The sequence below is a fragment of the Meleagris gallopavo genome, chromosome 17 (assembly GCF_905368555.1).
Source record: "Meleagris gallopavo chromosome 17, MGAL_WU_HG_1.1, whole genome shotgun sequence".
Classification (NCBI taxonomy): domain Eukaryota; kingdom Metazoa; phylum Chordata; class Aves; order Galliformes; family Phasianidae; genus Meleagris; species Meleagris gallopavo.
Genome location: NC_139420.1, coordinates 5,513,243 through 5,540,651, shown reverse-complemented (window position 1 = coordinate 5,540,651; position 27,409 = coordinate 5,513,243). Strand labels below are relative to the sequence as shown.

Genomic DNA, 27,409 nt, shown 5'->3' with positions numbered 1-27,409 from the left:
CATATTCAGCCATAATGTGCACATGGATGGGCGAGTCATAGCAGAGGCCCCTCGGTAGTGCAGTCAAGCAAAACCTGGATAAATGAGAGGAAGGTTGGTAATCTGGCACAAGGCAATGCCCATGGAGCCCTTCCTCCATGGGTTTCTCAGTGCCACAGAAGGTGTTAGATGATTTTTCTGTTTAAGTATGGCATTTTCTAATGCAAAATGCAAGAAAATGCAGAATACTGCAAACCCATTCAGATTTGTTGCTTGTGGCCCTTAGAGAGCCATAAAGAGAGCACAGAAATGCACAAGGCAGCTAAATGGGAATAACAGGAACAGAATTTGTTTTGCATAGGGCAAGTGTGGCGGAAATCAGGGCAAGAAGCATATGAAACCATTCTTTTTATTCCGAAGATAAGAAGGAAGGTGCTTGTTTTCAGGCTACAAGACAGATTTTAATAAACGCTGTGGTGACTTAAAATGGGATCCTATGTTGTTGACACTGATAATTCAGTAGAAATAATTCCGTACTTCGCTGTGAGATAGATTTGACAGAAAATGCCAAACCTAGGTGACACTGTTTGTTGGTGCACTTACCTCAGCATCACTTTGCTTTATTTTTGCTAGTTTTGGTTAAATGCTGTAGTTTTCCCCATGGTTCAGTGATGCTTTTTAGAAGTCTTGAAGAAATTGAAACAAGTGCCAAATTCAAGTGCTGTTGACTTTTTTTCTTTTTGGGTAGGTGCTGTGACAAAAGATTATGGACCAAAATAGATTTAAACCATTGTAAATCCATCACTCCACTTATGCTTAGTGGCATTATTAGGAGACAGCCTGTAACCCTTGATCTTAGCTGGACAAATATATCTAAAAAGCAGCTGAGCTGGCTTATCAACAGACTGCCAGGTAAGCGATGGCTTTTTGACTGCTTCACCAGATCTTAGCAAACCAGTTTAGATGTAAACTGTTATCTCTGAGGAAGGTGTGAAGGGGTCCAGCTATCTGAAAGGAGAAGTACATATGTAGGAGCAGAACATCAGCATGTTAAAATGAGCAAAAAATGAGTTTTGTTGTGACTGCTTGGCATTCTAGTAAACTAATTTGTGGCAGGTGTTGGCCAATAAGTGCTGTGCCTGTGCTGACCGGTTCAGCTGGGGAATGCTGGGGAACTGTTCCCCCACCCCCTGTAATGGAGGTTCTGGGTGCAGGGCAGAGGGACGGCTGGGTGGGGGAGCTCCCGGGGTCCCTGTGTGCCCCGGAACATTGGGGTGTATGGGAGCAGTGCTGGGCTCAGCTCAGCCTGTGCATGGAAGCAGATCTCTGAGTGCCTCTCCACATGGGCCGTGTGCTCCAATCTCTTCTGTATCTGCAGGTCTTCGAGACCTGCTGTTATCAGGGTGCTCATGGATAGCAGTGTCAGCACTTTGTAGTTCCAGCTGCCCTTTACTCCGAACTCTGGACGTGCAGTGGGCAGAAGGCCTGAAAGACGCTCAGATGAGAGACCTCCTGTCACCGCCCACAGATAACCGGCCAGGTAACCGGCGGGAGGAGCGCGGGCTGTCCCATCTGCACTGCAGCATGCTCTGCTGCTGGTCCCTCATGGAGGAAATGGGCAGCAAACCCTGCAGCCAGCACCGGTGGGGTTCTGGGCTTTGCTGGCGCGTGAGGCGGTTAAGTAGTGACGTGCAGCACCTCGCTGGAAGCTTCTGGGTGATGAGTGATGTTCTCTGGCTGCTGAACAGTCATCTGAGCCACTGTGCTGGTTTTCTGTCTGACTTTCTTCTCTTCAGGCTGCAACGGGTGTACTTTAGAGAGTATGGAAACACTTTCTTCCAGTTCAGGGAAGGAGCAGTTCTGTGGGTCATGCCACATTCGCCCGGATATCAGCTCAGGTGAAATTTTGAGCAAATCAGATCTGCTTTCTGGCATGCACTGCACAGCCTACTGCTTATTCCCGACCTGTAATTCCGCTGGGCCCCTGCAGTTACTTTCGTCCCTTTTGTTTTTAAATCAGGAGGTGGTTATTGTCCACGTGCCTGTATCAAAAATAGGCAAGTGTTCCTGCTGATGTCCCCTCCAAAGCAACAGACAGGCAAAAACATCTGAAGTTAACTCAGGGCAGCAGTGTTGTGTGTCACAGTGCATTTCATATAGATTTGCAGATGTTTGCAGCACAGCACGAGACTCAGCTGCTGCTTCTGCTTTCCAGGTCAGATCGACAACCGGAGTAAACTACGGAACATCGTTGAGCTGCGCCTGGCCGGCCTGGATATCACCGATGCGTCTTTGCGGCTGATCATAAGGCACATGCCTCTGCTCTCCAAACTCAATCTTAGTTACTGTAATCACGTGACAGATCAGTCTATTAACCTGCTGACCGCAGTTGGAACTACCACGCGGGATTCATTAACAGAAATTAATTTATCAGGTACGCAGGGGAGGGGAGGAGGGTGGGAGCGTCACTCCCCATCAGCACTCTGTTTGCTGCTGGTGTCAGTGATCCTGCAGCTGCTGCTCTCCCAGGCCCTGCCCCGGCTGAGCTGCCCCCCCTCCCTCCTGGGAGCTGCGAATTGTCGCCTCGCTCATCCTCCTCATCCCATCTCATCCTCCTCATCCCATCGGTTACACAACCGCCATGGGGAGCCGGGAGCTGCAGGCGGGCTGGTTGGGGCAGCTGGTGTCAGCGTAGCACAGGAGGAGCGGAAAGGGCCGATGAGGTCAAATCAGAGATCAAAATCTGATTTCACTTCTGTCCCCTTTTCTCTTTTTTGCAGACTGCAATAAGGTGACTGACCAGTGCCTGTCCTATTTCAAACGTTGTGGAAACATCTGCCAGATCGACTTGAGGTACTGCAAGCAAGTGACAAAAGAAGGCTGTGAGCAGTTCATAGCAGAGATGTCAGTAAGTGTTCAGTTTGGGCAAGTGGAAGAAAAACTTCTGCAAAAACTGAGTTAGTTAAAGGACACATGTAAATACTGGGGCGAGGCGGGGAAGGGACTAAGAACATGTAGGGATTTTATTTTCAATTGGGAACTTGGAATATTGGAAAATACCGTGATGGGATTTTACAACTCTTGTCGAGAACAACATGAAACTACCCACGTTAAGAATCTCAACTTGTGCCACTAATTCAGTCTACCTGGGATGTCCTGCACTGGCTCTTATGCAAATTCATAAGGCGACTGTTACTGATGATAATTGTTCACACCCGGAAGAAGACTGATCTCCAATGAATACTGTTATTTAAAGTACCACAGCATGTGCTTGGTAGTGTAAATTTGATTTCTGCTTTTCATTTCTTAAAACAAACAAACAAAAAAAAGTTGGTGTCATTAAAGTGGACCACGCACTGCATTTCTGCCTTCTTAACACATTTTGTTTTGTTACATCTTACATTATGCAGAACTATTTTTGTACAAAAATTGTTTAAAAATTATTTATGCAATGTTTGAATGCATTACCAGTGTTTCGGTTTTGATTGCCAATTTTTATCTTTACTTATGGTAGGAGAGAACTTAACCTATACTTCGTAGACAGTATCTATCTACAAACGTGCCCAGGTCAGGAAAAGTAGGTTAATACTTTCAACTTAAAGCATGTTTTAATGGAAGTTTATATCCTGCTTTGTATACTTGAGAAGTGACATAAGCATGTTGTGGAAATAAGGTGTAAATTATAGTTGAAGTAAAACACTTTGCCAAGTTTTATCTGTATAGAAATCACCTTTTTTCTCAAAATTTTAAAAATTCCAATTTCAGCTTTTGCACATAGGAGGGTTTCACTCTGTAGCATGAGCTCTTGTACTCAATATAAAATTAATTTATACAGTGAGTCCAGCAGTAGAATAAATGGTCAAACGTAGTCTCTCTTTCTTTGAAGTGTGAGTTGAGTTCTCATTTAAGGTTTATAACATGGTTATTTCCTGATTGTAAAATTCTGCATTCATAAGTGCCATTGTTGTAAGGTGTTGTTTTCGTAGACCTTCCTGATGCAGTTTTACCTTTGTTGAATTTGTATAAACAATTGTACAAAAACAGATTCTGGCTACGAGGGCTTCTGTTCCAGCTGGGGGCTGTGGTTGGATTTGAGGTGTGTGGAGTGACTGCAGTTGTGGAGCTGCACAAGCCCTGCAAGCAGCGATGCTTCCTGCTGCAGCCCAGCCCTCCTCTGCTGCGTGCTGTCATGTTGTGCACAGTGAGGGCAGTGATCTGCTCTTGTCCCACACTGAACTTTGAGCAGAGGCCTGCTTGTAGGAATCTCCCTGGCAGAAGGGTGTTGGTGTGCAACACAGTAAGCCATGCCTTGATTCTGTGCTTTGTGGGGCTGTTCCCAACCTTGATGGAAGCCAACAGTAACGCGGAAGCCCCGATTTCTGCCACGCTCCAGGCAGTAGCTCACAGTGCTCAGTGCAGGCTTTCTCCACTGCCTCCCAGCACGTTATTACTGAGGGGCAATGAAATGCACGTGCCTTCCTGCAGCTGCTGTCTGCCTGGGCACATGCTTGTAAGAGACGGGTAAAGCTTGGGCTGGCTGCCCACCACCTTCCCCACTAGTTAAGGAAAGAGACAGAGGCTGTGAAAGCCCATCACAAATCTTTATTAAGCTTGTGTGGCTAACGATCAGCATGGAAGTAATATACGGTACTTTTTTTCATTAGCTTACCACTCAACGGAGACTCCGGGAATCAAGTAGCATTAAAAAGATATTCTAAAAAATAAAGCCATTGAGAGGTTTGCTCCCTTCTGAAAAATAGTCAGCAGTGTCTTAAAGCTGCATATTTTGTTTTGAGGAGGAGCTGCTTTCTCATTTTCAAGCCAGCCACATAAAGACAAGAGATCCGGAATGACAGGCAGTGTAGCAGAGGTAAGAATTACCAGACATTGAAGCCCTGGCAAATCATTTTCTTACCTCCATTACTTTGTTAGCATGGGGGAAATTGAAAGGAGAAGATGTAGCTTTAGCTGAACTTTCTTTCCTCATTTTTTTTTTTTCTTTTAACTTACTCTTAGTCAAGCACCAGCATGATCGTGCTTGGACACAGGGATCCTGTCCCCACATCTGAAGTGATTTTGCAGCTTCCCTCAGAAGGCTGCATGGGCAGCCCCAGGCACTGAGAAGGTCTTTGCTCCAAGACAACACCCTGCTGGAAGCTGAGCCGCCAGCAGCGCAGGTATGCAGCAGCTGACGGGAAGCAGGGGTAACAGTGACTCAGCCTTGGTTAATGTTGGTGAGTGTGAGGTTTTAAAGCTGAGGTTTCCTTTCCTGTCCTTAATAAAACCATTCCCCCTTAAGGTTAGCAGTACTATACATTCCACGTGTTAGCAGCAAGTAGTTTCATGACCCTGATTAGTATTCACAGTAACATCAGGTTGTCGGCACATGAAGTACAATCATCACATTAGATTAATAGTTACAATAGGCATGAGTGGATTAAGAACCACAAGAATATGGTTTCCTGTACCTCATTTCTTAAAAAATTATTCCTAAACTAAAAAAAAAAAAAAGTACTTAGTAAGCAGTATTTGGATACCACGTGAGAGAGCCCTACAGAGTGACAAAGAATGGCCAAGAGAATACATGGGTATTGTTTGACATTCAGAGTGCAGCAATCCCCATCGAACAGATTGCTTAAGGTCTTCTGTGCAGGTACAGTTAATGGCAGTGCTTTCTTGAGTCTTTATACTGTTAACACTGTTACAGGAACAGTGCCAGTTACATTCTATATTTGTTAATTGCATAAGAACAGAATATTCAATAAGTTCTAGAGGACTGGACAACGTAATACAAATATGGTTGAGCAAAGGTGGTTTCTGTGACCACTTGCTGAGTACTGAATGCAATAACTAGGGCTGATATTCTTCAGAAGAGAGCAATAACTGCTGTAAACAGTTTGACTCAGTTTGTGGGTTTAAGGAAAGTCAGGCAGCTCTGTCACTGTACGCACAGGCATCACATCATCCTGCCCAACCACCAGATTAAGTATGCTGTAAAAAAGTCTTCATAAACTTCTATGTCCTGATGTTCAAAATGTTGTGTTTGAGAATTAAAAATCTGATCTACGCCCCAGGGTTCAGCACTCCTGCCCACAGAAATCCTGGTAGTCAGAGGGTGACTAAAATTTGCTTTCGGTCTTCATTTAAGACTTAAAGACATGCACAGCCCGTACAACGTACTGCCGGCAGATGGGGCACTCGCTCATCCTCTTGCCGCACTTGGTGCAGGTCACCATGTGGCCGCACTCCAGCAGGACGCAGTCGATCACTGCATCCATGCAGATCCGGCACAAGTTGTCATCGTTGTCGTTCAGCTGTACCTTCTCACCCTCTGAAAAGCAATGGAGAGGGAGGACACACGTTCAGACCCTGAAAACGCTTCAGCCCTGACCCTGGCACCAGCTAAAAGATACAAACAGGTACTTCAGCATAAAGCTGCGTTGCTCCATGCTTACAACTGTTTTCTAACTCCTAGCTAAGAATTATTTCATATTCCTTAACCTCTAAGAACGCATCCAGTCTCAATTACTGTCATCAAGCACTTAATTAAAATGCAGAGCTTGTTGCTTTCCATCTCTGAACTTACTTTGTGTAGCAGAACACTTTTCTCACAGTGATACAGATACAGAATGAAGCAGACCAAATTGTCGAAGCGTAAGCAAGGCCTGAGGATGGTGGAACTGAACAAAGCCTGCCAGGTTTCAGTGCAGGTTTCCTCTATCAATAATTGTACATTTTGTCAGACCATACTGAGAAAATCTTAAGTCCAATGCTTGATTTCAGACAGGTTTTCAGCTCTGCTTTCATCACCAAGGGAGGGTCTCCCTTGAGCCATGCTTTGACACTCACCAGCAGTACCGGAGAGCGGTCAGCACCTGCAGAATGCTTGACTCCTCTGAGCCAGTTATTTCAGTGTTATGTGCTGGCAACACCTGGCTGTGAAGCAGCCCTGAGCTAAGGCAGCTTTCCAGTCACTGCAGTTGCCTGTTGCTCACATCCTGCCTGGTGGGTGCAAGAATAAAGAGCCAGGCAGGAATTTTTCAGGCCAGCAGCGTCATCAAGAAGCTTTTCTCCCACAATATTTTGTTAACAGAAATCAGGCTGTGCGTATACTACAATCACGCAAGTGAAAGACACCAATTGTTGAGCACAGAGGTTGGATGAATACAAGTCATTGAGCTGCAGCCACAAAAACACCTTATCGTGAAAGCATGGAGAGAGACCAAACCACTTGAACTTGGACTTTGGCCACTGTAGCTTTTAATTCTGTCCCACAGTAAAAGACCTGAATTACTTTGGTCTGTTGACAGCTACAAGAGAAGCTCTCTTGCTAATGCCCTGTGAAATCTAGTACAGGATATGGAGGTGCCAAGTTTCACATTCTCCAAAGAACCAGTTCTCAGCCATGCCATTTTACCTTCCATGTGAAAGCTGAGCTCTCCAAGCTTTGGAAAGTAATTCTTTGAAAAAAAACAGCACAATTCCTGGAAAGCTTTATTTGCACAATGGTACCACATTCAGCTATTCTATAGATGTAGCTCCAACTGGGAAACCACACTTGCCAGTTGTTCCACAAAAGCAGAACAAGTTACACACCAAGTTGTCCTGCTGGCAGAACTGGCTACTGGAAACCAGAAAGGAAAGGTAAGAATTGAATATAAACCTACGTGTTTTGTGGTTTTCCTCACTCTCTCTGTACAGCCTGCTCACTTTCTCCACAAGTTCCCATTTCTCACAGCATCCTGAGTAGTTGACAAAATTACACGCAAGGATCTCCTTCAGCTGCCGAACACTCAAGCCTTCGATGTCCTCCAGACTTGAAATATCAGATAGAGACGCTCTTGCTCGTTTTCTGGACAATCCAGGAGTCTGAAACACATAACTGTATGTTTTTATCTGTTCTGGTAAGTTCAAAGCACCAGATTTTTTCATGCTATCACAGACTACATTAAGCTGCAGCAGTTTGGCTAAAGCTTTATCCTTTTCAGGGCAAGTATTTACAGATGTGTTATTAATGGCTGGTTCTGAAAGAATAGAGCGTGATACTAAATGCTGACAGATCAAAACACTTTGTGGTGTCACGTGCAAAGGTTTCTTTGCATAGTTCCTAACTCACCTGTTCCTCAGCACTTTCTTCTTCATCATTATTTATAGAAGATGTTTCAGTTTGGCCCTGTGTACAAAATGAAACTAATCAAATAAGAAAAAAAACTAAAACAACCCCAACCTCTTCTAAAATACTTTCCTTCCTCCCAAACATTTTAAAGTTTCAGTTGCTGCTAATAATTCTCAACTCAAGTCATCCCTATCACGTAGGCTAGCAGTCTCATCTAATCATCTTCTGTTTCCAGATCAGAAACAGAAAAGGCATTTTCCAGCCCCTCCAACTGCACCAATTGGTCCTTCTTTTAGTTTAGCATGATGCATTATCTAGTTGGAAAAAAAAACAAAAAAGCCACTCTACCATAAAACACGTGTTAATTATTGTACCCGTAAAGGTGTCCCATTTCCTGTGCTTCCCCCTCTGTTTGCAAGTTCTCCTTGGGACGACACCGACACAGACATAGAAAATGGATGAGTAAAAAACCCAGAAGTCTGTGAGCGTGATGAGGGCAAGCTACCAGCGTCCATATCCTCCTCAGAGCCTAAGTGGTGGCACAGCACGAGATCCACCAAGTCTTCTTTCTCCCTGCAAGTATCTGTCGATATGTTTCTGAGAACAAGGTATTGACGCAGATCCTTGACTTTCAATCTCATCAGCTGTGGCCGCTGAAATGCTGTTTCTTGCAGCAAGTGACAAGTAGAACATCTTCTGAGATTCTCTTGTAAGACAGAACAAACCGAGCAGAAATCCTTCTTGCAGTCACAACACACGTGCTAAGAATGAGAAAATAACCACTCAGTTATGTCAGAGAAAGTGAGCCCACGACCCTGCTCGTCCCTTCTCCAAACCTCATAATTTACTGCTAGCCTTTCATCGCTGATTTTGACACAATTGACATCAATTTTAGGATTTAAGTCTAGAAAACTGCCCCATCAAATAGTTCTGCAGCTGTGCCAAGGTGGAGCAAGACAACAAAGAAAGGGAAAACTGAACAAAACTGAGGAAAGAGGCTTCAGAGAATTAGGTCAGTAAGCGGGCCTAAATGGACAAGGTAATAATGATGGACAGTCATATGCAGAAGTAACACCAACAATCTCAATTTTATTTACCTGGAAACTTAATTAAGCCACCAGCTCAGCCCCAAATGATATGAGGTCACTGGAGCACAACAGCACTTAACAGAACTAAACATGTTTAACAAACAAACAGTATTTCACAGAAAGAAGTTGTGATACTAAATTGGTAGTGGTTAAACCTTTCTGTTATGTAGTTCGTTCATTTCATACCCCACCACTATGGTTGATATCATCTTCAAACACAGATTTGTTTTAAGAGCCAAGATTCTGCACCTAAAACATGCACCTTACAAATAGGATCAGCACATTTCCAGGTCAGCTCAGATCCAATGTGTCACCAGTCGGTGACCGTCAGATCTCTTAACTTCTAATCCTGTCTGACGTTCATTTCCTGTGACCTTGGGATGAGGCACTTTCTCCCTCCCTGACCATCTGACTCAGTTGCCCTTACTGGAGGAAAAAAAAAAAAAAAGATATATATCTATCTATATATATTTGTATATTTGTTTCCCTATATACCTACAGATTAGTTCATATTAGTAAAAAATATGATTTAAAAGGAAATGACTCACTTTTTTCCTAAAAACTGAAAAGGGAAGTCCACAGGCTTTGCAAACCACATTAGCAGCTGCTGCAGCTGGAGATGGGCACGATGAGAAAGCCGTGTTTGGTGCGAAGCGGAACGGGCCGGCGCCTCCTGCAAAGCCGGCCTGCTGGCCACGGACAGCTCCAGTCCCCATGACTTCATTCAGCAACCCGCAGCAGGAAGCCCACATGGAAGTAGCTCCTGCCTGGAAGCAGACAGAAAAAAGAAAAAGGAACAAGTCTTAATATCTTAAGACCCACATAGCATATGTCCTGCTGCCAAAAGGCCTCGCCATCCCATCTGTCATCATCCCAAAGCTTGCTGTGTGAAATCCCAGAGCACAAGGAATGCAGCACACAAACGTCAGTGCAGCCCAGCGAGCCCTCCTTCCCAGCTACAACCCAAAGTAGGTAAGATTTGCTTCCGAGAGGCTGAAGCAGGCACAAGGAGCTCCTTAGAAAAGCTCTCCTTAGAAAGCAGAGTTCTGCACAGAAAAAGTAAGGAATTTGAAGAGGTAATGCAAAGTGAAGGAGGAGAGACTGACAGTCAATTGTAGGTGAAGGACAAGAGCTGAAGGGATGAGAGTGAGTGGTACAACAGCTTTTTGTAAGGCTGTCTCCCTGTAGGACCTTCTCCAGAAGTAATTCAGTCTTTTAGGACTCACAGTGAAACTCTCTAAAAAACATTTCTGTATCTTCAAACAAACCAACCAACCTTAATTCCAAACTCATCATGCTCTGTTTCTTTCAGAGGGATACAAATTTCAGGCCCTTCCTGGACCTGCTCTGCTGTTCTCTTACACAGGGTCTAACAAAACTAAAGTACCTCTGAAGAACCTTATTCCATATTGACTGTATTTCTGGTTTGAGCCCTATTGTTTTATCTCAAACACTGCAAAGATATTCTAGATAAATACATGCAGTTCATTGCTACTTTTTTTTTTTTTATCCTTGAAAGCCTTCAGCACCAGATTCTCTATCAGATTTTTACTTCAAGTTGGAATTTGGAACCTACATTGCTTGGGTCACACACGTAATTACAGTCATGTGGCTCATGGAAACCTATTAAACAACAACAAGAACCAACAGAAGCACACTGGGTTTTTTACAGAAGGAAGCTGAGCGGTACAACTATCTTTTAAAGATATTTTTGTTCACCTTTTTTTTCCTCAACTATTCTAAGTTCTTCTGTTTTGTTTCCTTTATTCCAGGACAGCAGCCTGGACAGCACCCTCTACCCCCTTCAAGACATGGAACATTGGGTTTGAGCCTCAGCTCTCAATGCAAACCTCAACCAACCAGAGCACGTCAGCCCAGTGATGGCACTGCAGTCCCTGCAGTGACTGCTCTCCATATTAACACACACAAAGCAGAAAAGCTCAGAAAGGAGTCCTTACTGTGGTGCAGAAAGAAGCTCTGAGGCACAGAGCCATAGGACTAAACATGCTCTACAAGGCACTTGCATGAACATGTTGTTAAATCTGGAACATCAAAAGCACCTCTCTGACCTACACAAACCTGGTGCTTCACTCTTACTGCTGTATGCTGACACTACAAGTGTTCCAGTGCTAGCAGTGCAGTCAGTCCTTCTGCTTCTAAGCTGTGGGCAGTAATAACATTAAACAGATATGCAACAAACAAAACTCACTAGCCCAAATATTTTGAGAGCCATATTTACCCCACTTGTAACCAGGAACCTTCACACAGCAGAGAAAAGTCTGCAGAGCTCAGGGCATGACTGACCCTGGTAGGTATCTGCAGCTCACTGCCCTCCATACTGAGCCATCCAACTAAGACTTGCTCTCTGCATTCCAGCAGCAGAGAATGGAAACGTCAATATTCCTTTCTTCTGCACAAAACAATGATGTTTAGTTCTCCCTGCTTCTTAAGCAACAGGGAAATAACTTTTTAGAAATGCATTCTTAAAACTGGTGACTTAAAACTAGGAGCTCTCTTGGATGTGAGGTTGGTCTTTTGAAAAGTATTTTTTTTTTTCACCTTAACGGAAAGTTGTCAGTTGCAAAAAAAACAATGACTAATTCTTCACATGGTCTTACAGAATTGTCACGCCAGCCTTATAGTGAACAATAAAAACTGCTGCAAGCAAATAAGCGCAGAAGGATAAAATACTGAGCTAGAAGTGTGTGAGAATCCAACCTGCTCCACTGCAGGGCACCCAGCAGCAGGACAACAGAACCAGACGGAGGGAATGCAGCTGCTACCCATGTCCTTGCCAGGCAGTTTAACACTTGTTGTAGTGATTTTATTGAATGGCCTGTAACAGCTCAGACAAGGCTATAAGCCCAGGGTAAATATGCATCTAGGAAGTTTGTTATCCACTTTTGATACACGAATTTGCTAAGTACTGGACAGAAGATGTGTGTTACAGTTGCTCTAAGAGTGGACCCATGCAGATGACAGGCAGTGCAACAGTGTCCTTAATTTGCTCCTTAACCTCAGTCAGCCTTGCAGCCTCCCTGTGAGACCAAGCCAGAAAGCACCAACACAACTCACAGATGAGACACTAAAACAAGCAGCTTCCTCTCTGCAGAGCTTATCACAGCCTGGCCAAGCAGCCAAAGCCTTTCCAGCCATCGTTCCCCACGATCCTCCGGCTGCTCCCTTCACCTCCACTCTCCGCGCACCCTGCAGGGCCGTAAGATAGCATTTCGGCCCTCCTGCCTTAGAGCCCAGCCGTGCCCGCAGGGCTGCTCGCGGCCGCGCACAGCGGCAGGAGGATCCTCCCACAGCAGCCGCACAGCGCCCAGCTTTAACGCCCCGGGGCCGCGCAGAGCTTTCCCAAAAGCGGAGCTCGGCGACGACCCGAAGGCACGGCGCCCAGCCGGCGGACAGACGTGGAGCCCCGCGGGCGCCGTGAGGGACCGGGCTTCGCCTCGGGCCCCGCCCGCCCGCTGACTCAGCGAAGGCCCCTCGGCAAGGCGGTCGCGGCCTCGAAATCCCCTCTGTGGCGGCCGCGGCCCGAGAGAAGCGGAGAGCCGCGGCGCGGCGCAGCCCGGCCCGCCCCACCTCCAGCAGGGTCCCAGCCGCACCGCGCTCCGTGTCGGCCGCCCTCGTCCCTCCCACAGCCGGCCCAGCCGAGGAAGCCCGTCACCTTCATGGCCGCTCCACCGCCGCCTCAGCACGGCGCCCTGCCCGGCGCCGACCCCCGCCCGCGGGCCGCCTCACGGAGGGCGGGCCTTCCCGCGGAGCCGCGTCCTATTGGCTGTTCTCCTCGCGACGGCGGCGGGAGGAGCCAATGGGAGGAGAGGAAGAGCCGCCGAGGGCGGGCGCGGAGGTGGCCTCGAGGCGAGGTGAGGCCGAGGCCCTCAGCGATGGGCGCTGGATGACTGAAGGGGTTTATTATTTGAAAATCCAGCTCCAAAAAGCTTCCGGATCCCGTTATTACTTTCTTTACCCTATAAATATATTAATTAAAAAAAAAAAGGTTTTAAGAATCAAAATCTTTTAACTTGTACTGTAACAGTATTACAATAAAAAGCAAATCCTGAGGCAAGCTTTACGTGAGGGCAGACAGAGCCAACAAAGAGGGCCCAACAAAAGCGTTTGAGAACACATTTTGAGCCCAGCCTCTATTTACTCACAGAGAAGGTTGCAAAGCCCTTCATAACTTGGTGGGGGGGGCTGTATTTGGAACAGGGCCCAGAGATTGGCCAAAGAGAGGAGAAAAAGGAGTTTTCCCATGAGCTCTGGTGAGAGAAAACCTCCCAGACACAGCCCTGGCCGTCCTGACAGCTGCTCTCAGCACTCTGCCTTCATTGGGGCAGATGGCAGTGAGTCACGTTGTGACATTGATTTGAGATCTCTTTATCACTATGTCTGAGTTTTAACCATGACTGCTGTTCTTTAACAGGGAACTTGAACCTCAGTGGCTGTGAAGTGGCATTGCTGAGCTCAGTTAATAAGCCTTGCCCTTGCTGAGCTCTTGGGGTTGTGCCAAGGAAGCATTAAAAGATTTGAATCTATTAATGCAAGATGTCCCATTTACTTCTGCTGTGGAATGACGAGGAACGATGACTCACTAGAGCTCCGTGATCCCCATGGTTTTACATGGTGAACAGATAAATGATTCTTAGCAGGAATCACCATTTGTTTTCAGTGTTTTCAGTTGTGAAATCACAGAATCACAAAGATTGGAAAATACATTTAAGCTCATCAAGTCCAACCCATCCCTAACACACCCAAAATCTTACATTAATTTTGAAGTAAATGTTAATCTCCAAGCTTTATTTGGGAATTTCAGAGTGGGTATTACTATCGATACAAAAAGTCCTACAGCATTCATTCCCAGAGGCACACAGTAATTTGGGTTTACCATTTGAGCAGGTTCAAAGCAGAAGGATTGTCAGCATGACTTGCATGTTGAGTTTGGAGAGTTACACAGAATGTCAGGATTTGGGCCAGATGTGTCATTTCCTTTTCTGTCCAACTTCTGCAAATGCTGACTGCAGCTCTCATCTCCACCCCTCCCTGCAGCCCACTTCGCCGTTTCACTGCTTCCGCCCAAGCTGTCTTATTTTATTTTCAGGAAATACCACTAAATTAACCTTTGTAACATAACAGCTGCAGCTATTTCCTGCTTTTTATATTCAGATACAGCTGAACAAATATTAGCTCATTGAGATCTAGGAAGTTATCACTAGTTATGCTCACAACAACTAATTACAGCATTAAGCTTCTTCAATATAAATATATTCCAGAAAATTATTCCAAGCTCGATTTGCCTCCTCCTCCTCTAACCGCATGCAGGCATGAATCAGGAATGCCTGAGTTGTAATCCCTGGTGATGTGCAGATGTGTAAAAATGGTGAGTTATGAGTTGCTCCTCCTCCCTCTCCAGTAAGAAAATAAATAAATAAATGGAAAGAAAAAGGAAAATAAGAAAAAAAAAAAGAGAAAGAAAAGAAAGTAAAAAAGAAACAGAGAAGAGAGAAAAAGAGAGAAAGAGAAAAAAAGGAAAATAAAACTAAAGAAATGAAAGAGATAAGAAAAAGAAAAAAAAAAGAAAAAAGGAAGCAGAAGGGGGAAGGAGAGGGGGGCGGAAGGAAGGGGAGGGGAAAAAAGAAGAATAAGAAAAAGAAAAGGAAGAAAAATAAAAGAAAGAAAAGGGAAAAAAAAAGAAGAAAGAAAAGAAAGAAAAAAGAAATAAGAAAAAAAATGGGAGAGAGAATTACTGCAGTGATTGGAGCGCTCTCTCTGGAGGCAGCACACCATGATGAGACATACGATGTGTTACAGCTGGTGTGGTCCGGGCCCCGCCGCCGCCCGGAACGATTCCCCTCGGCTCAGTCCGCCAGCCGGCCCAGAGAGAGCAGAGCACAAATCCTCCTCTCATTGGTCACGGCTCCTCTCACGTGACGGAAGCCGTGGCGGTGATTGGCTGGCGGGCGTAGCCGGTTTCCCTGGCGGGAGGCGTCCGGGTGCCGCTATGGCGAGCGTGCACGAGAGCCTGTACTTCAACCCGATGATGACCAATGGCGTGGTGCACGCCAACGTGTTCGGCATCAAGGACTGGGTCACCCCTTACAAGATGGCGCTGCTGGTGCTCCTCAGCGAGCTGGGCCGCGCTGGCTCGCAGCTCGACCAGCTGGAGCGGCGGCGGCTCAACCGGCTGCTGCTGCCATTGCTGCAGGTGGGGAGTGGGACCGAGGGGCCGGGGGGGGCTGATTTGTGCTCTGTCGCGACATGTCGCTCTCCTCATCATTCCCAGGGGCCTGACATGCCGCTGTCGCGACTGCGCAAGGCCATCGAGGAGTGCTGCCCCAACCTGGCCGGCTCTGTGCATATCAGGTGGGCGGCGGGGGCCCTTCGTGGGGGACGGGCCTGTGTTGGGTCCTCGGCTCTGGGCTGCCCCGTCAATGTGCTGTCACTGTTCAGTGACAGGCGACACAGCCAGGACATGCACACTCTGGTGTCTGGCCCCTTATCTGTGGATAAACACCTTTTCTGTTTGTTCCCATCCGGGCAGGGTGGGACCCTGGGCAGCATTAGTTGAGGGGGCAGCCAGCCCACAGCAGAGGGTGGGGCTGGGGGTCTTTAAGGTCCCCCTTCCCCCTCAACTTAAGCCACTCTTTGATTCTGTGTATCAATTTTTTTTATTTTGTTTTGTTTTATGTGAGTTCTGATTTATATGAGTTCATCTGTACCTGAAGTAGAGGAATATTGTTTGGTGCCTAATATTTAAGCCCTAAAAGAAGTGTTGTTTGTTTGTTTTTCCTATTTAGGTTAAAACTCATAGCTGAAGGAGAACTGAAAGATATGGAACAATTTTTTGATGACCTTTCAGATTCATTCAGTGGAACAGAGCCAGAAGTTCATAAAACAAGTGTCATAGGTAACTAGCTGTCATCTCTAAGCTGCTGCTAGTGGCATTCACTCAAGACACAGCTTTGCTTTTCTTTTTATGGAGAAGTAAAGTTTATAATATGATCTTTCTCTTTACTCAAATGTTTCATATGATCCAATAATATTCTGTAGTGTGTACCTCTTGCTGACATTGTTCTGTGATCTGACGATCTGTGAGTTTTGCCACAAAATTAATTTGAGATTTATATTTGGCAGAAATGAGATTTATTAGTTGGTAGACTGAGGTGAGATACTTAACAACATTTAAGCTTCTGGCTATTATAATGATTTCTACTCTCCTCTCTGCAATAAAACCCTTACAGACCAATGTCATAGCATATGTTTTCCTTTCCAGGTTTATTTCTGCGCCATATGATCTTGGCATACAATAAACTTTCTTTTAGTCAGGTCTACAAACTTTACACTGCACTTCAGCAGTACTTTCTAAATGATGAGAAAAAATGTGGAATTGATGAAAATGATATGGAGCTGACCAGTACAGAGGAACTGGATGGGAAAATGGAGAAAGAAGAACTTGATGTACCTCTAAGGTAATCTTTGAATACTGAAAACTTTTCTATTATGTCAGCAAATCAGTTGTATTTCAAATTACATGTGTCAAGGTAAACTTTGGCTTTGTCCAGCTTCTACCCAAGATTTTACCTTGTTAAATGCCTTCCTGCTGCGGAGGAGGGGCAGAATGGGACAGTTATGTCACCTGTAGATTCAGAGGCTCTATTCAAAGGTTCCGTCTTTGTGTTGGTAAAATTGAAGGACCGTGAAGAGGTTGTGTCTGTTCGGATTGTTTTTCCCAGAGCCTGATGCACGCTGGCAGAGCTGGGTGGCCTCTTTGTCTCCTTGGTGCCACCGCGTGGTGGCATTTGTAAGTGGCAGCAGTTCTGCTCTTGCAGAAGATGGCGGTACTCCGTCCTCGACCTCACCTAGAGAGCTGCAAACTAAAGGCCAAGTGCTGCCCACCGTCTCCTTCTGCACAGCCCGCTGCCGAACGATTTCTTCCCAGGTTATGTTAGTGTGCAGTGTGCTAAAGCTGTTGGAGAGATCACTTCAGCTTCCAGTGCAGGGGAAGCAGAAAGATTCCTCTTAGGAAAAGCTAAGCTTAACATTTTTGGTTTCTGTTTTTGCCCCTCCCCAAACAAATAAATACGTTCATTGACATCAAATGTGAGAAGCAAACACTGAGCCATTTAACTTGCTTGAAAAGTGTTTCACTGTAAGAATAGTCCTGAGAGTATTTTGTGTATATGTATACTTAAAGATGTACTTTATAAATGGAATTTAAGTAAGCTTGTGTTTATCCAAGCTCTGCTATAGTTTATGTCATTTAATGGTTTTTAGCATCTAGCTTTATGCTGTATGTCTGGTCTTTCCATTGCAGAACAGTTGTTTTCTGAAGTGTTGGATGTGACCAAAGTGCCAGTTCATTTCTTTCTGAACATCTTCAGAAGGGGAAAACAGGGCAAATCATTAGAATATGTCACCACAAATCTTATATCCGCTGCTTTTTACTTTAGTTTTAGTGTATTTGGGGTAACATTCAGACTGACCACAGTCTCATAGGGCCGAAGATTGCAACAGCACCATGTGAAATCATTTGGATTGCTAACTTTGATGTGGCAGGTTTTACTCTGAATTAATTTTTTTCTTTTAATTTCCTTTTATGCCTCTGAGCTTACAATGTCTCATAAAAATTCGTAAGGCAGGAGTTCTGATAAAATATGTTTCCTTGCATTTTATTTCACTGCCCCTCCTTCTAACAGGAGTGCTTTTCAACAGGGAAGAAGAGATATCTTGCAGCGGGCCTCTTTCCCAGAAACAAGCAGAGTATTTTCTTTCTCAGCAGGTATGTTAATTCTGAATAATTTGAGTAAATGATTTGTGACACGATTTTCACCTTCAGTTTTATCCAGTGTCAAGCAGGATGTTTTTTTAGATCTGTAAAGACTTGTTGATTATACTGCATGTAGATGCTCAGTATGAGCACTTGAGCTTAAATGTGTTTTCTATCTAAGCATGGGCACTGCATGATGATATTTATGTGAGAAAGTCACATCCATTCTGACTCTTGCTTCATATTTGCTGTCTGCTGAAGACATACTTGTGTTGATTACTTCAGCAGATAAATATTAAAAGAAGCAGAAATACATGAGTATAATTGTCAGTAAATGCTCTGCACACTTAGAGTAGTTTGCTAACAAAATCAAGTGTGTATCATATGTAATGTTTCACATACATTTTAAAAGTTTAAAGTGACTTCTCAGACATTAGGATCTATTAAAGATTGTTGAATCTGGCATGGATTTACTTTTGTTTAGTTTTGTTCTCACAAAATAAATAAACAGATCAGGAAGCATTCATGTAATTCCAGCAAGCAATCTGTTGAACTAATTCTTGAACAAGAGAAATAGAACTGTTTCTTTCAAACAGTCCCTTAAATATGCTTTTATTTTACCCGAGCTCTCTGATCTCTGGAAAGTGAATGCCATAATACAGCAAAGAATAAAACTGCCACTTATGTTTCACTGTCATAATAGAGCTGTTCTGAAATCTTCTTTAATGCTCTCTTCAGGCAGATAACAGAATGACAACCATGTATCAAAGTATATTCATAATGCTCAAGTTGGAGTTACTTAGCATTGGTTTCAATGTTGATTCTAGGCTTCTCTGCTAAAGAATGATGAAACAAAGGCACTTACTCCTGGATCTTTACAAAAGGAATTGAACAACTTGTTAAAATTTAATCCAGACTTCGCTGAAGCAGTAAGTATCTTTTTCTTCATCCAGAACAGTTGTAAAGGGATTTCTTCATATTTCCAGGATGGAATTGTTGGAGAGTGTTTTTTTTCTATATTGAAATGTGCAAAAAGATGATAGAAACATGAGCAAGTTGCATGTAAATATTCAGTAATTCAGACCGAAACTCCTGGAGGTACAGAAACCTTAATTAAGCAGGGTGCCTAACAACATGTCTAGCTTTATGCATAGATATAATCCTCTTCATTTTGGTGGCACTGTGTCAGTCATGAACTAAGTCTACAAAATGTCAGGCCTCGTACTTCCATAGTCTGAAAACTGTTAGGTGAAATACCTGCTGATTTTGATAACTTCCGTTCATTTGATTTAGCTAAAGCTGATTTTTCTTCAAATTTCAGCATTATTTAAGCTACTTAAATAGTCTCAGAGTGCACGACGTCTTCAGTTCAACACACAGCCTCCTGCATTATTTTGACCGTTTGATTCTCACCGGAGCAGAAAGCAAAAGCAATGGGGATGAGGGCTATGGCCGGAGTCTGAGATACGCCGCCCTGAACCTGGCTGCCCTGCACTGTCGCTTTGGCCATTAGTAAGTCAGTGTGTTGTGCTGCACTACTCAAATTTGGCTTCTAATCACTAGCAGGTGGACTTTTTGTTCAGCGTGAAAATCTGTTTGAGTGGAGAAGGGAGTTCTCTAGTATATATTTGCCATAGTTGGGTTGGAATTTTCTAGTGATCATAATTTGTTTGGGTTTCTTTTTATTTTGGCATTTATTTGGTTTCCATAATAACTGGGCCACTTACAGCACTGTAAGAGCTGGTGTTTGTCAGTGTCCCATTGCAGCCGTTTTCTACGAATTTCAGTTCTCAGTTGCTATATTTCCATAACTCAGAAAGGTCAGTGGACACACGTGCTTGTTTCCAGCTATATTCTCAAGAAATTATTGTAGTTTTTCTGTTATGTACAAATCAATATACAGTTGATATGAAAAGAATAATTAAAAAAGCCACCTGGGGTGGGTGTAACTTTGTTGATAAAGCTGGCCTACCCATCTCCATGTATGGTTTGCAGTTTTTGACTGCTGCCTGGATGAATCCTATGGAAGGCCTGGAGGTGGCAGGAGATGAGGAATAGTTAACAGCTCTTTCTGCATAGGCTGATACTTAATGTTGCCCCTTTTCAAGCACTAACCTGGCACTTTGGCATGTACACAACTTTGAAAGCCTGCGTGGGGATTACAGTTGCATTTTTGTAGTAGTCTGCAGATGTCATCTTGCTCGTTAGCCTCAAGAATAGCACATGCTGCTTGATGCTAGATGGAAACCGGAGGCTTTCGCCTTCAGTCTTTTAAATCAGTTTTCTTTTGAGTGCAATATGCATAATTTAGATCAGTACTCTGTACTGTTGTAATACTGTATTTTAAGCACTATGGGAACGCTAATATATTCTTTTTTTGTTTGCTGGTAGTCAACAAGCTGAACTTGCACTTCAGGAAGCCATCCGGATTGCACAGGAGTCTAATGATCATGTTTGTTTGCAGCACTGCCTGGTAAGATAGCCGTGCTGAAATGGAGGTTATGTCACCTTTGTCTGTGTTATCTGAGCCTTTGCTCAGTGAACTGTTGCAGAACTATTCTTTCAGTAACATCTCATCAGACAGATCAGTAAGCTAAATATGGCAGTCCTGCAGTGGGGCAATGGATCACCCAGAGCAACAAATGCTGGAGAATACGGAGATCATGGGATGGTTTTGTTGTGATTCAGGGTTACTTGTTGTGGTCAGAGAGTTGCTCAATACTGAGGTCAAAGTTTAGTCTTGTGTGTTTTAAAGAGACAAAGTATTTCATAAACTTTCTCCTTACTGTCTGCTGGATTTTCAGAGTCATTGGCCTTTTCAGTAAACAAAAAGGAAGAAGGAAAGAATTTGTTTACTCTGTATTTTCTTCTATAATTAACATTAGTATTATCAGACTCTGGAGATGCTGCTTCCTACAGCTGGCTTTACAGTGGTGTTTCTGGGCATTACTCTGAAACCTCTTTCTTTCCTAGAGCTGGTTACACATCTCAGAGCAGAAGATATTTGATAGTTGTGTTCTGCTGGAACACTCAGTAAACAAATCCTTACACTTTGGTTTGCCAGTAAGTCCGTTTTGTTTCTCTTTAACTGTCCTAGGACAAACACGTGTGTGGGAGGGGTGCATGGGAGGGTTTGTGGGTTGGTTTTTTTCTTTTTTTTTTTGACTGGTCAAAATTGTTATTACAAAATAGATAATTGGATTTAAACGAACCTGTTTTACGCTCCAAAAATCTATTTGCTTCTATTTATTTTGAATCTTTGTATTAATAAATCGGGGTTCATTTGCTTATTGTGACTTGCTGTTCTGCCTTCTCACCTGTCCTTTTTCAGGCAGGAGAACTTTGTGACTGCTAGTTTGTTCCTGTGCACCATTTAGGACTTAGGAGCATCATGCAATCGGCTTGTGCTTGAGGGAGGTTCTTAAGCCTCAGCCTTCTCTGAAACTCAGCGCTGATGCCTCTGGCAGGGCTTTGAACACATTTACTTATGTGGCTTCATTCCAACTGTGAAGGCTCTTATGGCAGCTTCCCCTTTAGATGGTGTTTGCCCTGTATCAGTTGGCTGCAATATCTTTGTTGTGAGAACTGTTCTAAAAGGACCTAAACTCCTGATGTTGGGAGATGAGAGCAGGTGTGGCTGATTGGTGGGGAAGGAGAGGGAAGCTCTGTTTTCACAGCTGTTTAATTGCTGGAGAAATCCAGGTACAAGTCCAGTCATCCTTTCTAAGACTACTGTGTGGGGGTGTGGAAGTTACCTTTGGTATCTATCAAAATGGAATTCATCTATGTGTGGGTGTCTGTATTTAAAGAAATGCCTGAAGCAGTGTTCCTTTGTCTGTGCTGAATAACATCACATCTCTTTCTTTGTTGTTTTCTTTCTTAATTTATGACTCTTGCTCTAGTGTTCTCTATTGTCTTTCAATGATTTTGGATTATTTTTTCCCTCTTCCCAGTACCTTGCTTCACTGGGAATACAGTCCTTGGTTCAGCAAAGAGCTTTTGCAGGAAAGGCTGCCAACAAACTAATGGATGCCTTAAAAGATTCTGATCTGTTGCACTGGAAACACAGCTTGTCAGAACTTATTGATATTAGTATAGCACAGAAGACTGCAATTTGGAGATTATATGGCCGCAGGTACTTTGTTTCTTTTAAACTCTTGGGTTAGAGTACTTGTTAGCACATAATGCATTTTGAGTTATTTATATAGATGTTACAAGTAACTGAGTGTCTACAGTGCACTAAAATAAAGCAATCAGACTGTGATTTGGTACAGGCTGGATGCAATTACTTCCATTCTCTTGTGTTCACTTAGAAGTCATTCTGGAAAAGAGATTGAGTCTCTGTTTAGTGGTGGCAAATAGTGCCTAAGTCATTCCTGTGTCCCTGTTTTCAGCATTACTGTACTTTGACCATGTGCAGCTTTCAGTATGCAGTACTTGATGTGCTTGCATAGTCTGGAGTTCCGAGGCAGCAGCTGTTTTAAAGGTTCTCATTCTCCCCCAAACCCCCAGAGTACCCAGAAAATCATTTTGTAGACCACAGTCATAACATGAACTTTAAAAAATGATGTTTGTTCCTTGAAAACTAAAAGATGTCTCTGTTGCTCAAGCACCATGGCGCTTCAACAAGCCCAAACACTGCTGAGCATGAACAGCCTGGAGGCCGTGAATGTGGGCGTGCAGCAGAATAACACAGAAGCCTTTGCTGTAGTACTGTGTCACCTGGCTGAGCTTCATGCAGAGCAGGTGAGTTTTATGGCTAGTTGCACAAAAAGTCATTTGGGTGAGAGGATGTGTGGGCGGTATCGACAAAGTGTGAGACTTGAATCCTTTTTTGTTCTGCCTTTAATGTCTGCACTGGGGGCGAAGCAAATGTAGGGCTTGTGCCTGGCAAGTTCTTGCTGTAAAGATTGTGTTAAAATCAAGGGGAGGGGTGCTTGCCCTCCTCTATGTTTATCAGTGCTGTTTCTGTATTACAGGGCTACTTTGCAGCTGCTTCTGAAATACTGAAACATCTAAAGGAGAGATTCCCTCCCAATAGTCAGCATGCACAGGTAGAATATATATAATTTAGCCTGTCTATTATGTAACTGTTATACAATAGGATCTAAATTCCACTGCAGCTGAATTCATGTCTTTTCTCCATATGCCTGGGGCCATAGGTTTGATGATTTCATTTGGCTCGTGACCCCACCAGAAGCCACGTGGCATAAACTCTCTGCAAAAACATGAAGAAGATGTTTTAATAGCCTCCTAAGAACAAGCTGCTTACGTAGAGCTGTAATTGACAGAGGAATACATGTCTGCTTTATGAGCACATGTAGAAATTAAATAGTCTGCACTGATTTCGAGCTTCAAAGTTCTGTTTAAATAGTGGTAATTATTTTAATATATTGCACTTCAGAAATAACCTAGAGGTCATCTATTGTGCAACACTGGAAAACACATAAGCATATCAGTCTAAAACATACTATTTACATTAAACAGTTCAAGATTCTATGAAATTAGTCTGATTCTCCTTTCTTGCTATGGAACAAGCATTAGTCATGATTTTAGTGCTTTTTTACTTAAGTTGTGATCAAATAGATGAACTGTAGTATTGAAACTTTACTCCAGACCTAAGCATTTCTATTGAGGACTGTAATTTAATAAAGACAGTAATTGGACAGTGGAGTTAGTTGTGTCTAGACATAAATGTGCCCAGGGGAAAATAAAAGTTCTGACTTGTGATTAGAAAATGAGCATGTACAACTTCTAAAACTTGTTCCTGGATGTTCTCTGTTTAGCTTTGGATGCTGTTTGATCAAAAAATACAGTTTGAAAGAGCCATGAATGATGGCAGATACCATATAGCAGATTCTCTTGTAGCAGGAATTACAGCACTTAATAGCATTGAAGGAATGTACAGGTAAGTAATGGTGAATCTGCACGTGCTTGCAGGTGTATCCCATGAAGATAATGAAAAATAAAGCAAAATGATTGCTGGCAGTCATTTGTGTTAATGTTCTCCCCTTCCCAGAGTTAATTATTATCATGTTGTCCAATCTGCAGTGCTCATTCCTTTAGTGTATGTCCCACAGTCATCATTTTTAGTTGCTTATCCGGGCATTTTAAAATTGAAGTAGCATCGGTGAAATTCCTGTTGTTCTAGAGCTGTAGATTTAGCCTGAGAACACAAAATACTCCTTCAAAATCTGCTATGGTAACTGTGCTCAAACCTTAGCACAGTGCAGGGTTTTATATAAGGTTGATCTAAGGGATGTAAGGCCAAGTCTCAATTCTGCTACAGTATGAGCTTGAGTTATGTCTTCATCTGTGTCCCAGTTTACACATCTCCAAAGTGGGGCAATACGATTTTTTTTTTTTCTTTCACCTTAATTTGTTCTTGTTTCTAAATGAAAATGTTAGAAATAGGTAGGGTTAAAGCTTGCTGATTGTCAAGCATAAAGAAAATTTGCTGTTGAAAGCAGTTGTTTTTAACTGAGGCAAAACACCTAAAACACAGCCAATGGCAGCGAGCCGGCAGGTCGGCATTCAAGCTGTGGGACCTGATGCTTGTCCTTCTGGAATTGGACTGTCTGTTATCCCTGATCTTTAAATATACCACACAGTATATGGGTTTGGGCTGCTTTTACACATCTCCCACAGCTCTGTGTTTGTCTCTTATTTCCCTGTTCTCACTTGTTCCCTCTCACTCTTTGTCCTTGTTGGCTTATGCCAATTTTAGCTACCCTACCTCAGATCTGTTTTTCTTCCACAAATAATCTCTTGTGCTTTCCAGTTTGCATGCCCTCCCACTTCTGCTCCCTATTTGGCCCTTGGTTTTGGCAATCTCTGTTTTCCATCTAAAGCTGTTTCATGAATTTGATCCTTTCTGCCTGTGAGTTGTCCAACAAGCAGTTCTTGGTTCTTGCTCTGCTTGTGTGTATAGCATGCATATGTTCTGTCAGAATGCCGTTCTGCAGTCACAAGAAACAGAGGTCACAAAGTAGAGACCTGCTTTACTGTATTCTAAGAGCAGAATTATATCTCAAATACAAAGATATCAGTGATGTTTTCTTTCTACCACGGCAGAAAAGCCATTGTACTGAAAGCCCAAAATCAAATGTTAGAAGCACACAAGCTTTTGCAGAAATTGTTGATCCACTGCCAGGAAATCAAGAACACCGAGATAGTGATTAGGTAAGAATGCTTCACTTTCAGAAGTATTAAAGCCACTTTGCAGTGATTGGAATCAGCCATTTCAATTTGTCTGTGTACAGACTTCACTAGTGCTCAGATTACTTAAAATGATTTGGGGATTACAAAATAATTTCATATGTTAAACATGGCGTAGAGGAATCCTCAAATCATTACGGGATTGGAACCTAGTAACCTTATATAAGCTAAAAGGTAGTAAAGTTAAAGCTTCATGAAGATTTATGGAAAAGGAAAATAATGCATGCAAAATAAATGGAAAGTAGAAACGTATGTAATTGTGTCTACAATTACTACAGAGTAATTACTCTTATTCCCTTCTGGTCAGGAGATGACATCTCCTCTTAAGTGTACAACTTAAGTTTATTGTATATTTAGAAATGTAATTCCTAATAAGATCAATATTGCTGTGGGTACAGTAATTGTTTGGGAAACAAATGGACATCTTTCATCAAAAGAAAACAGTTTCAAGTTCTTTCCCTCTCTTTTGGATAGTGTGCTGCTATCAGTAGCAGAGCTCTACTGGAGATCTTCGTGTCATACTATTGCTTTGCCTGTCCTGCTGCAGGCTCTTGCCTTCTCTCGAGAATATAGTCTGCAATACTTGGCTTCTGAGACCGTGCTGAACTTGGCTTTCTCCCAGGTATGTTTGATTTGTATCTTCTCAGGGTCAAAGGACATTTTTTGCTGGGGATTTGGATACTGTTTTTACTCCTGGGAAATTTAAGAACATAGCTTTGTTGGAATTAAACTATTGATTCTGATGAAATATGTTCTATATGTAAAATCTTACGGGGAAGCTGAAAGTTGAGTTCCATGTTCATCAGTAAGATGGGTATCTATTTTATGTAATTAAGCAAGCATAAATTGGCCCTGCCTTCATTTCTCCAGTTGTTATTTTTATGCTGTTTGTTTGGCTTTCTAGTAGCACAGTTTGGCATGTGCCTGAATTATAAATAATGCTTGTCATGGAGTTGGGTTACGTTGGTTTTTCTGAGCTGGCAGGGACCCAGTTGTCAGCACTGACTGGGGTAGAGAAGCCATGCCAAATCTTTTCAAATAGTAGTTTGTGTCTGCTAATTAGTTCTGATTTACAATACGATCATGGAGTAAAAAATAACATCCTTGTCTGTAGCATTACTGTGTTAGAAACAGATTTGGCTTATGGGTTATGGTTCTTCTGAGAAGCTGCTGCTCTCAACCAGTGGATTCTGGTATTAGAACAACAGTGTTTCTTTTCAGCTGATCCTTGGTATTCCTGAACAAGTCCTGAATATTTTGCACATGGCAATAGAACCTGGCTTGGCCCATGGAGCTGTGCTAGACAAAGGCTGCGCCATGTTCTTGGTGGCCAAGTGTCAGGTGGCTTCTACAGCTTCCTACACTCAACAAAAGAAGGCTGAAGGTAATGTCAGGGGTAACTCTCCCCTCTGAAACTGAGCTCCCTTGAAAAGTGCTCCCCGGTGTGTATGTTGAAGTCCTGCTTCACAGTCGCTGTTAACAAAGTTTAAACAATATAACAGGGTGTATTAGCCAGTAATCAATTTGGAGAATTAATTAGGAAGTAGTCGTTCAGTAGATGCAGTGTTTATAATAGAGTGTTGTTTATCTGCATACTTCAACACCTGTATTTGCAGCAAAGACTGAATAACAGAAACTAGCTGAAAGGCGATGTTGCTAAGACACAAATTGTTTTGAAAAGCTGAGGAATTCATAATTGGGCTCCTTAGAATTGAGCTGTATTGCTTGGAGTTGCTGTGATATTGTTTTGTATATGGCTGTGCCCTTTTCTCCCAGCTTTGGAATCTGCTATTCTGAATCTGAACGAAGCTAAGACTTACCTTGCCAAGGTGGACTGCAAAGAGCAGCTCAGAGATGTTCTTTACTTCCAAGCCCGGCTGTTCCACACCCTAGGCAAGACCCAGGAAAGGAACAAATGTGCCATGTTGTTCCGTCAGTTGCACCAGGAACTGCCCGCTCACGGTGTCCCCTTAATAAACGCCTTCAAGTGAAGCGTTCAGAGATGAGACGTGGTTGTTTTCTTTCGTACAAATGTCTTTTGACTATATTTAACCATTCGTGTTTCAAAGTAATTGCCAATAAATCGTGGTGTTCTGTGGAACAAGCTTGTATGTTGCTCGCAGTGACGTAGGGGAAAGTATAGGTTTCCACCCATGTCACTTCTAGTCTGTGCTTGAAATTAGTAAGAATTGAACATTAAAAAAAGACTCTTGACTGCAACACAAACACACTGAG

The 27,409-nt window shown here is 43.3% G+C and overlaps 3 protein-coding genes across 16 annotated transcripts in view; 2 read left to right on the top strand and 1 right to left on the bottom strand.

The window, feature by feature from the left end:
* Nucleotides 1–4,024, top strand: part of KDM2B (lysine demethylase 2B) — a 100,113-nt gene extending 96,089 nt beyond the window's left edge. For 9 of the 11 annotated variants that reach the window (XM_010720116.4, XM_085238905.1, XM_085238908.1 and 6 more), the window contains 5 exons: nt 728–891; nt 1,358–1,519; nt 1,776–1,877; nt 2,195–2,413; nt 2,760–4,024. In XM_010720116.4, coding sequence (XP_010718418.2) covers nt 728–891; nt 1,358–1,519; nt 1,776–1,877; nt 2,195–2,413; nt 2,760–2,941 — 829 coding nt within the window. In that variant the 3' untranslated portion in view covers nt 2,942–4,024. The remainder of the gene's footprint in view (nt 1–727; nt 892–1,357; nt 1,520–1,775; nt 1,878–2,194; nt 2,414–2,759) is intronic. The other 2 variants (XM_010720120.4, XM_085238909.1) reach the window with 1 other exon arrangement.
* Nucleotides 4,025–4,559: 535 nt separating this feature from the next.
* RNF34 (ring finger protein 34) lies at nt 4,560–12,994 on the bottom strand. 4 transcript variants are annotated; one of them, XM_085238927.1, is made up of 6 exons: nt 12,857–12,994; nt 9,732–9,950; nt 8,470–8,856; nt 8,096–8,152; nt 7,647–7,848; nt 4,560–6,310 (listed from the first exon to the last, which is right to left on the bottom strand). In XM_085238927.1, exons 1-6 carry the CDS (start codon nt 12,860–12,862, stop codon nt 6,123–6,125), a joined length of 1,059 nt encoding a protein of 352 aa, XP_085095053.1. In that variant the 5' UTR covers nt 12,863–12,994; the 3' UTR covers nt 4,560–6,122. The 4 variants fall into 4 exon arrangements, with proteins under 4 accessions (XP_085095053.1, XP_085095054.1, XP_085095055.1 ...); XM_085238928.1 differs by having other exon boundaries at nt 12,772–12,925; XM_085238929.1 differs by lacking the exon at nt 12,857–12,994 and adding an exon at nt 12,795–12,816.
* A 2,140-nt stretch (nt 12,995–15,134) lies between these two features.
* ANAPC5 (anaphase promoting complex subunit 5) lies at nt 15,135–27,180 on the top strand. Its single transcript, XM_010720114.4, has 17 exons — nt 15,135–15,394; nt 15,473–15,552; nt 15,987–16,096; nt 16,463–16,658; nt 17,902–17,968; nt 18,784–18,885; nt 19,278–19,468; nt 20,348–20,429; nt 20,930–21,019; nt 21,910–22,091; nt 22,567–22,702; nt 22,936–23,010; nt 23,743–23,864; nt 25,031–25,138; nt 25,649–25,796; nt 26,396–26,558; nt 26,951–27,180. The coding sequence occupies exons 1-17, from the start codon at nt 15,191–15,193 to the stop codon at nt 27,163–27,165; spliced, it is 2,271 nt and encodes a 756-aa protein (XP_010718416.1). The 5' UTR covers nt 15,135–15,190; the 3' UTR covers nt 27,166–27,180.
* The last annotated feature ends 229 nt before the right edge of the window (nt 27,181–27,409 follow it).